We start from the raw sequence: 9,501 nt of genomic DNA, 5'->3' as shown, positions 1-9,501 counted from the left end.
CCCGCCTCGGCCTCCCAAAGTGCTGGGATTATAGGCGTGAGCCACCGCGCCTGGCCATTCTCTAAGTTTTGACTCCACTCCACAACCCGCCTGCTTTTGTTTGCTTTTCAGTGACTTCAGATGGTTCCTTTTTGTATTTTGTCTAGACTTTTCAGCTGTCATCAGCTGGAGAGATAGGCTTTTAAAAAATTGTGCTAAATACGTATAACATACAAGTCATCATTTGAACCACTTATAAGTATGCAATTCAGTGGCATTAAGTACACTCACATTGTTGCGCAAGCGTCACCACCATCTTACCTCCGGAGCGCTTTTTCATCTTCCCAAACAGAAACTCTACACCCATGAAACACTAACTCCCCAGCCCCAGCCCCTGCTAACCTGGAGAGAAAGGTCTTTAAAGCTTCTGCTTACAAAATGTTTGTCAATGCCCCATTGTCCAAAGCAAGTCACACGGCCAAGCCCAGATCCAAGGGGTAGAGAAACAGGGACATCACAGATAAAAGTGTGGAGGTATAAACAGCATGGCAGGTGTATGGGGTGCGGGGGCCATGAGTGAGCCCCTGGCTGCTGGGAGGGGGTTGAGGCAGGACGTGCCCAGGGGCTCAGCATTCCCTGCCATTGGGATCACTCTGGCAAGGATCCCTGCTTCCACCTGTGGGGGACTTCAGGAAGGGTCCTCCCACCCCCACTGAGATGTCCGTGTGATGTCTGTTTCACTCATCCCTCTGCCTTCTATAACCCTTAAGGACACTTAGGAAATGGACTTCCAAAGCCAGACCCCTGGCTCTGGGCTGCCCACTTCTGCTGTGAGGCCTGAATGCCCACCTATGTCAGGGGAGTCCACTCTGCGATTCTCTTCCGGGGCCTTCCTTGCACGCTTGCCTGAGGCCCTCTGGTGCTCAGCTGGTCGGGATGCTCTCAGGAGGTGCAGGGGACCTTAAGAATTTGTTGGGACCTGACCAGGTACCACCAGGGCCTATCTTTGGGTGGTGAAGGCCAGGGCCTGGGTCGGGAGCAAGGCAGCTGGGCAGCTTTGAGGCTCTGAGTCCTGGCTTCAAACTGCTGGGCCCTGTGTATTCCGGTGTCCATTCTCTTGGTGCCTCGGTGTGCATATGGCCCTTAGTGACCTCCTGGCTCCACCATGTTACTCTAGCTACAGTTTGGCAGCTCCTGGGTACCTCACCCCTCCCCTACAACTCCAAGACAAGAATGTAATTGGTTCAGCTCCTCAGGTAGGTGTATCTCAAGACAGCCAATCCCCTTCATTGGAGGTGTATCTCAGGACAGCCAATCAGGGGCTTCCCTGGGCTGATTCTCCTTTTCTGGTCCAATTAGCTTTGACATAAAGGCCTTAGTTGGGGGCGAAACTACCTCCCAACAGAGGCCATCTGCCAAGGAAAGGGGGCGGGGCAGCGCGGGGAGGGGCGGGGCCAGCAGCCTGGGTTCCCACCCAGACGAGCCGTTCAGTCTGTGTGACCCTAGCAAGGCAGGTGGCCCCTCTGGGCCTGTTTTCTAGTCCCTTTGGGTCAAGATCCTATGAGGCCCAGCTGCAGAGGGCCTGGGAGCTTGGTTCGTGGGAGCTTCGGGACCAGGGAGGTCCCACCCAGCCTGGCGGCCTCTTGCTTACGGCTGCTGCCATTTCTTTCTAGGGTCCGACACAAAAGGGGCGGCAGCCCCGCCACCCCGAGGACCCCGGAGTCCCCGAAGCCCGCCGCCCCCGAGGATCCCCAGATTTCCGAGCAGCCCGCGCTGCCGCAGCTCCCGCGCCGCCCGCGGCCCCTGGATGAGGATGGGGCGCCCAGCGAGGACGGGGCCGCGGGGGGCAGCGAGCCCGCACCAGAGGACACCCCGGCCCAGGCGGTGGGCGAGGCCGGTCTGGCTTCTAAGGCGGCGGCCAGCAGCGCCCCACACATCGGCTTTGTTGGGGAGCCCCCGCCCTACGCGCCCCCGGACCCCAAGGCCGCGCCGCTGTTGTACCCGCCCTTCCCGCAGGTGCCCGTGCTCCTGCAGCCCGCGCCGTCTGCGCTCTTCCCACCGCCCGCTCAGCTCTACCCGGCCGCGCCCACGCCACCCGCGCTCTTCCCGTCGCCCGCCGGGGCCGCCTTCCCCTTCCCCGTGGTGAGTGGCGGCCGCGTGCTGTCTGCGCGTGGTCGGGGGCGTCCGTGCGGAGGGCGAGGGGTCACTTCTGTCCTTGCAGAGGAGGAAGCGCCACCTTGGCCTGGGGGCGGGCGAGTCCTGGAGGCTCCTTAGAGGTGGGGGCATTTGAGTGGGGTTTTGGAGGATGAACAGGGGGGCTAAGGCAAAGAGAATGACAGGCGCCCTGGGCAGAGGGCATTGCACAGGCGTAGAGGGGCCGAGACTGGACGTTCTGGGGATGGTGGAGGCTTGTTTGGCTTGGTAGGGAGGGGAGGAAGGTGGGACCCGTGGTGAGGGACCCCAGAAACTTTGTATAGGAGGTGACTTGATTAGATTTTCTTTAAAAACAAAACAGTCCGGGCGCGATGCCTCATACCTGTAATCCCAGCACTTTGGGAGGCCAAGACGGGCAGATGGCTTGGGCTTAGGAGTTCCAGACCAGCCTAGGCAACATAGTGAGCCCTCATCCCTACTGAATGTAAAAATAATTACCCGGGCATGGTGGTGCACGCCTGTAGCCCCAGCTATTCATGAGGCTGAGGCAAGAGGATTGCTTGAGCCAGGGAGGTCGAGGCTGCAGTGAGCCGAGATCACACCACTGCACTCCGGGTTGAGTGATAGAGCAAGCCTCTGCCTCCAAAATAAAAATACAAATAAAACCAAACAAAAATCCTGGGCTGCCTGTGGGGGAAGGATCGGAGGCCCCTCAGGGAGGGGTGGCAAGCCCAGTGAGGACGATAAAATATCACAGAGGCTGGACCCTGGGCTGAGCCAACTGTAGAGGGCAGGACTGAGGGCTCAGCGGGACTCAGTGGCCAGGGGTGCAAGAGGGAGAGGGCAGAGGGGCACCCTGACCCAACCCCTCCGTGAATTGCAGCCTCAACGGGTGGGGACTTGGGGAGTGAGTGAGAGAACTTGCATGGCCTGGCTGGCCTTCTCACTCACTCTGCTGTCCGGAGGTTGGGCCAGTTCCTCACCACTGTGGCTCTGCCCCCACAGTACAATGGCCCGATGGCTGGCATGCCAGGCCCTGTCACGGTCGAGCACAGGCCCCTGCCAAAGGACTACATGATGGAGTCAGTGCTGGTGACCCTTTTCTGCTGTCTGCTCACCGGCCTCATCGCCATCGTCTACTCCCACGAGGTAGGTGCGGGGGCGGCCCTGGGCACAGCCTCTCCTAGCACGCAGCCACTGGTGCCCCAGTGGGTCCACAGAACCCCTCTTCCAGCAACACGGTCTCTGGCGTCTCTCCCTCTGGAGGGGGGTGAGAATTGGGAAGTCAGAGCCCAATTGTTTGTGGGGTCCTTGCCCCTCCTGTCTCTGCCCCCAACTACTCAAAATGTGCTGTGGAATGTTTGGCCAAAATAATTCACAGTAAAGTTGTGAATGACTGATAAGTCCCGATATGCTGCCCATTCCAGTGGGGGCTTGTGTTTTAAAGGGGGTACAATCTGCTCATTCATTCCTATGCTCATCTAATCTATCCATCCACTCCATCTCTCCAACTCTCCGTCTCCCTAGCTACCCATCCACTCACCCACCCATTTATCCATCCACCCACCCATCCACCATCTCTCTCTCTCTTTTTTTTTTTTTGAGACGGAGTCTCGCTCTGTTGCCCAGGCTGGAGTGCGGTGGTGCCATCTTGGCTCACTGCAAGCTCTGCCTCCTGGGTTCACACCATTCTCCTGCCTCAGCCTCCCGAGTAGCTGGGACTACAGGAGCCCGCCACCAGCCCCGGCTAATTGTTTTGTATTTTTAGTAGAGACGGGGTTTCACCGTGTTAGCCAGGATGGTCTCAATCTCCTGACCTCATGATCTGCCCGCCTCTGCCTCCCAAAGTGCTGGGATTACAGGCGTGAGCCACCGCGCCCGGCCATTTTTTTTTTAAATTATTATTTTTTGAGACAGAGTCTTGCTCTGTTGCCAGACTGGAGTGCAATGGCGTGATCTCGGCTCACTGCAACCTCCACCCTTCGGGTTCAAGCAATTCTCCTGCCTCAGCCTCCCAAGTAGCTGGGATTACAGGCACCTGCCACAACACTCGGCTAATTTTTTTGTATTTTTAATAGAGATGGGGTTTTGCCATGTTGGCCAGGCTGGTCTTGAACTCCTGACCTCAGGTGATCCACCCACCTCGGCCTGCCAAAGTGTTGGGATTATAGGCGTGAGCCACCGCGCCCAGCCCATCCACCATCTCTCTAGCCTCCATCCATCTATCATCCATCCATCATCCATCTACCATCTTCCATCCACTCACCCCACTATTCATCCATCTGCCTACTCAGCCATCCACCAATCCCTACCCATCCATCCATCTCTCCATTCATCCATCCATCTACTCATCCATACACCCACTTACCACCCATCATCTCTCTAGTCTCCATCCATCCATCCATCCATCCACCCACCCATCCATCCACCCATCCATCCCTCTATCCATTCATCTATTTATTAGGCCCTGGGAATTCAAAGATGCCAATGTGATGACACTCTAATAGAGACAGAAATAGGGCTGGGTGTGGTGGCTCACGACTGTAATCCCAGCATTTTGGGAGGCCGAGGTGGGTGGATCACTTGAGGTCAGGAGTTCGAGATCAGCTTGACCAATACAGTGAAACCCCATCTCTAGTAAAAATACAAAAATTAGCTGGGCATGGGGGTGGGCACCTGTAGCCCCAGCTACTCGGGAGGCTGAGACAGGAGAATCACTCGAACCCAGGAGGTGGAGGTTGCAGTGAGCTGAGATTGCACCACTGCACTGCAGTCTGGGAGATGGAGCAAGACTCTGTCTTAAGAAATAAACAAACAAAAGCAGGCAAGCCTCTGGGGGCCTATGCTCAAGGCTGACCTGGTCTCAGCCCTGGCTTCACTCTGCTGTTCAAGCCCCCAGCCATAAGCAGAAGGCAGCTCTCAGGACAACTCAGAGGTGGGACGTGAGAGGCTGCTGCCTGCTGGTGAATTCTGGCTCCACCATTAGTGGTGTGCCCCGGGTAGGTCACTTAACTTCTCTGAGCCTTTGTTTCCACATCTGCAAAGTGGGGTCAGCCTTAGGGCTGCTGCAAGGATGGTAGAGGTTGAAGCTGAGGGCATCTGTCAGTGCTGAGCGTGACAAGCACCCGATGGCTGGCGGCCGCCACTGCCTTCACTCCTGCCGCCTTTTGAGCTGTGGGCCTGGCAGGTCCCTGACCTTTTCAGTGTGTCAGTTTCTCAAGTTTGTGGAATTGGGCCTGGCCCTCAGTCGCACTGGGAGGGAGTGGGGGGCTCCCTGTTCGCTCCCACCACTGCCTCCCTGTCTCGTTGCAGACCCGTGCAGCCCTGGGCAGGGGCGACCTGGTCCAGGCCGAGGAGGCCTCGCGGAAGGCCCGCTCGCTGGTGCTCTTCAGCCTGCTCTTCGGGGTCTTTGTGTCCACCAGCTGGGTCATCTACGTGGTGGTGGCTCTCTACCTTCCCTGAGGCTGTGGCTCCTGCGGGGATGCTGGATGCCGGGATGCGCAGGGATAACTGGCCGGGCCAGACCCTTTCTCTGCCGGTGGCCAGCTCTCGCCTGCAGAGGGAATCCAGGGGCCAGAAGAGGGCAGGCTTGGCAACCCTCAACTGACTTGTGGCCAGGCCTCAGCCTTCTCAGCCCCCACAGGTGGCCCACTGGAGCCTCAGTCAGTGTCCTAATCCACGGTGTCTCCAGAGCCCGGCCCCAGCTGTGGTACTGGAGCCCACCAGAGGCCCATTTCCTAGGTGCCTCCTCTCAAGGCCTTCGTGGGACTCCTCTTGCCTTCATCTGTGCCCTTGGGAGGCCACTGTAGGGGCCAAAGCCTTCACTGTCTTCAGAGCCATCTGGAAGGACACTGCAACCTCCACCCCCTGCCCAACCTCCAGCCCAGTTGAGGTGATCGGGCTGCCAGTATTACCTTTCCCTGTGGGAGAGTGGAGTATGGTCGCTCCTGGCTGGTTGTTCCTCTATCTCTTCCCCGCCCCAGGAGACAGGGTCCCTCATGCTGACCCTACATCCAGAAACCAGGGCCACAGTGTCTGGTCAATCAACACAAAGCGACACCCCATGCAGAGCTTCACATTGCTACTTTGGGGACACTTCCTAGCTCTCTTCCAGGGCCCACGGCAACATCTGTCCACAGTGGGGCTCCAGGACACCCTACCCACCCCTCTCTGAGATGCTGTTGGCATACAGGCAGTGCTGGCAAGAACCACCAAATGATAGAGGATCAGCCGGGTCCTCGTTTGACGAGGGCCACCTGATTGGGGAGCACTTGAACCAAGATTCCTCCACCAGCCTGTAGAGCTGTACCTATGACCCTGGCATCAGATGCCTGGTACCCCAGTCCCATTAGCTGTGGTCCCAAGAATTACCCTGCATTTTAACAAGATTCAAAACCACTGCAGATGCTGGGCGAGGTGGCTCATGCCTGTAATCCCAGAACTTTAGGAGGCCAAGGCGGGTGGACCATCCGAGGTCAGGAGTTCAAGACCAGTCTAGTCAACATGGTGAAGCCCTGCCTCTACTAAAAATACAAAAATTAGCCGAGCATGGTGGCAGGCACCTGTAATCCTAGCTACTCGGGAGGCTGAGGCAGGAGAATTGCTTGAATCTGGGAGGCGGAGGTTGCAGTGAGCTGAGATTGTGCCACCGCACTCCAGCCTGGGTGACAGAGTGAGACTCCGCCTCAAAAACAAACAAAAAACCATTGCAGAGAGAAGAGGAAGGGGACCCCCAGCTGAGCCACACAAGATTGATAGCTCAAGCTAAATCGTTTGGTTTCAGAGCAGCCATGGCGTGCTGCTTACAACCCTGGCACTGGGGGCTGAAACAGGAGAGTGGCCGAGCCCAGCCCAGTCCCTCCTGCAGAAAGCTGGAGAGGCAGGCATGAGGAAACACGTGATGAGCAGCCTGGAGACTGTGGATTTTGGTTCAGTAAGCAGAGCCCGAGGTTCTGCATTTCTAATAAGCTTCCTAGTGACGCCGAAGCCGGTACTCAAACCAATAGCTAAGTAAGTGGGAAATTATCAAAACGACTAAAAGACATTAAAACCAAGATCATGACATGGATGCCCCCTGGTGTCTCTATTCGACATTGTTGTGAAGTTCCAGCCAATGCAAAAAATAAAAAAGTGAAATTTCTAGTAAAAAAACTAGAAGAGAAAATTATTACCTAGCTAGCCTATCCAAGAGTCAATTAAAAAAACATGGAACTAGTAAGAGAGATAACTCAGTAAAGTGGTTGGATACAAAATAAATACACAAAAGCAATAGTAATAATCAGGTACACTTGGAAAAATTTAAAATTCAACTTAGTGATGACAACAGTAAAATTTAGGAATAATTTAACAAAAGATCTGGACACCAAATTAAGAAAATTATTTTTAAAAATTACCAAAAGGCCAGGTGCGGTGGCTCATGCCTGTAATCCCAGCACTTTGGGAGGCTGAGTGGGGTGGATCACCTGAGGTCAGGAGTTTGAGACTGGCCTGACCAACATGACCAAACCTCATCTCCACTGAGAATACAAAAATTAGTCAAGCATGGTGGTGCTCACCTGTAATCCCAGCTACTTGGGAGGCTGAGGCAGGAGAATCACTTGAACTTTGGAGGTAGAGGTTGCAGTAAGCTGAGATCGAGCCACTGCACTCCAGCCTGGGTGACTGAGTGAGACTCCACCTCAAAATAAATAAAATAAATAAATAAAAAAGACCAAAAAACAAACAAGATGTTTGTTTAGATGTAGAAGATGTAAGATACAAATAGCTTTTTTATAGATTTTTTTTTTTTTTGAGACGGAGTCTCGCTCTGCCGCCCAGGCTGGAGTGCAGTGGCCGGATCTCAGCTCACTGCAAGCTCTGCCTCCTGGGTTTACGCCATTCTCCTGCCTCAGCCTCCCGAGTAGCTGGGACTACAGGCGTCCACCACCTCGCCCGGCTAGTTTTTTGTATTTTTTAGTAGAGACGGGGTTTCACCGTGTTAGCCAGGATGGTCTCAATCTCCTGACCTCGTGATCCACCCGTCTCAGCCTCCCAAAGTGCTGGGATTACAGGCTTGAGCCACCGCGCCCGGCCGATATTTTTAGATTTAATACAATTCTGGCAAGAAAACCCAGCTTTAAATAAATTGACAAAAACTATTTTAAAATTAATTTGGGAGGAAAAATATGCAAAGATTGCTAATCATTTTTTAAGTTGAATGAGAGGGGACTTTCTTCACCAGATATTAAAACTTACCATAAAGCTACAGTCAAAATGGCGTGGCATTGCCACAGAGTTAAATCAGTGAAAAATTACTGAAAATCTAGAAAACATTACAAGTATATGTGGAAAGTCAGCACTTACTAAAAATGGCATTTTAACTGAGTGAGTAAAAGAAGGTTCCTAATAAGAGTTGCTGTCTGGTTGGAAAAAATAATTATTCTAATACTGTATGCAAAAATAAATTCAATATGGATTAAAGAGCTAAGTATAAAATGAAGCTCTAATTGTAATAGAAGAAAGCTTAGGGAAATATTTGTATAACTTCAGGGTGCTGGGGTATGGAAATGGGAGGCCATTTAAAATCTAGAAAACCATAGAAGGAAAGATTGATTTATTGGAGTCTTATATTTCAGGAACATGCAGATTTAAGTCATGAGATATGATTTTTACCCACCGGATTGTGAAAGAATTAGAAAAGTTGAACACATCTAGAGTTGCAGGGGGACTGCTCACTGTCTCACATTTATTATATTACTGGTGGATATGTATTGCCATCATCTTCGTAGAAAAGAGACTGATGATATCTGTTACTAATGTATGTATGGGCCAGGCATCGTGGCTCACACCTATAATCCTAGCACTTTGGGAGGCCAAGGTGGGAGGAGTGCTTGAGTTCAGGAGTTTGAGACCAGCCTGGGCAACAAGGCGAGATCATCTCTACAAAAAAAAAGCCAGGTATTGTGGCATGGGTCTGTAGTCCCAGCTACTTGGGAGACTAGACTGGGAGGATTGCTTGAGCCTGATGTCAAGGCTGCAGTGAGCTGTGATCACGCCACTGCATTCCAGCCTGGGTGACAGAGCAAGAGCCTGTCTCAAAAAAAAAAAAAAGCCGGGCGCGGTGGCTCAAGCCTGTAATCCCAGCACTTTGGGAGGCCGAGACGGGCGGATCATAAGGTCAGGAGATCGAGACCATCCTGGCTAACACGGTGAAACCCCGTCTCTACTAAAAAATACAAAAAACTAGCCGGGCGAGGTGGCGGGCGCCTGTAGTCCCAGCTACTCGGGAGGCTGAGGCAGGAGAATGGCCTAATCCCGGGAGGCGGAGCTTGCAGTGAGCTGAGATCTGGCCACTGCACTCCAGCCCCGTCGTCAGAGTGAGACTCTTCC

At 53.7% G+C, this 9,501-nt stretch overlaps 1 protein-coding gene across 1 annotated transcript; it reads left to right on the top strand.

Moving 5' to 3' along the window:
• Nucleotides 1–1,539: 1,539 nt before the first annotated feature.
• Nucleotides 1,540–6,592, top strand: PRRT1B (proline rich transmembrane protein 1B). Its single transcript, XM_017849891.1, has 3 exons — nucleotides 1,540–2,121; nucleotides 3,139–3,282; nucleotides 5,446–6,592. The coding sequence occupies exons 1-3, from the start codon at nucleotides 1,540–1,542 to the stop codon at nucleotides 5,593–5,595; spliced, it is 876 nt and encodes a 291-aa protein (XP_017705380.1). The 3' UTR covers nucleotides 5,596–6,592.
• Nucleotides 6,593–9,501: the final 2,909 nt, after the last annotated feature.

Source organism: Rhinopithecus bieti, unplaced genomic scaffold (genome assembly GCF_001698545.2).
Source record: "Rhinopithecus bieti isolate Rb0 unplaced genomic scaffold, ASM169854v2 scaffold_31823, whole genome shotgun sequence".
NCBI classification, from domain to species: domain Eukaryota; kingdom Metazoa; phylum Chordata; class Mammalia; order Primates; family Cercopithecidae; genus Rhinopithecus; species Rhinopithecus bieti.
Note: the sequence above shows the minus strand (reverse complement) of the source record. Positions and strands in the feature narration are given on the sequence as shown.

Bases quoted from the DNA above. Each gene is read 5' to 3' on its own strand.
- PRRT1B (XM_017849891.1), top strand. From the start codon at position 1,540: ATGAGGCCCAGCTGCAGAGGGCCTGGGAGCTTGGTTCGTGGGAGCTTC. The intron at 2,122-3,138 runs GTGAGTGGCGGC...CTGCCCCCACAG, and splicing joins CCGCCTTCCCCTTCCCCGTG to TACAATGGCCCGATGGCTGG. The intron at 3,283-5,445 runs GTAGGTGCGGGG...GTCTCGTTGCAG, and splicing joins CCATCGTCTACTCCCACGAG to ACCCGTGCAGCCCTGGGCAG.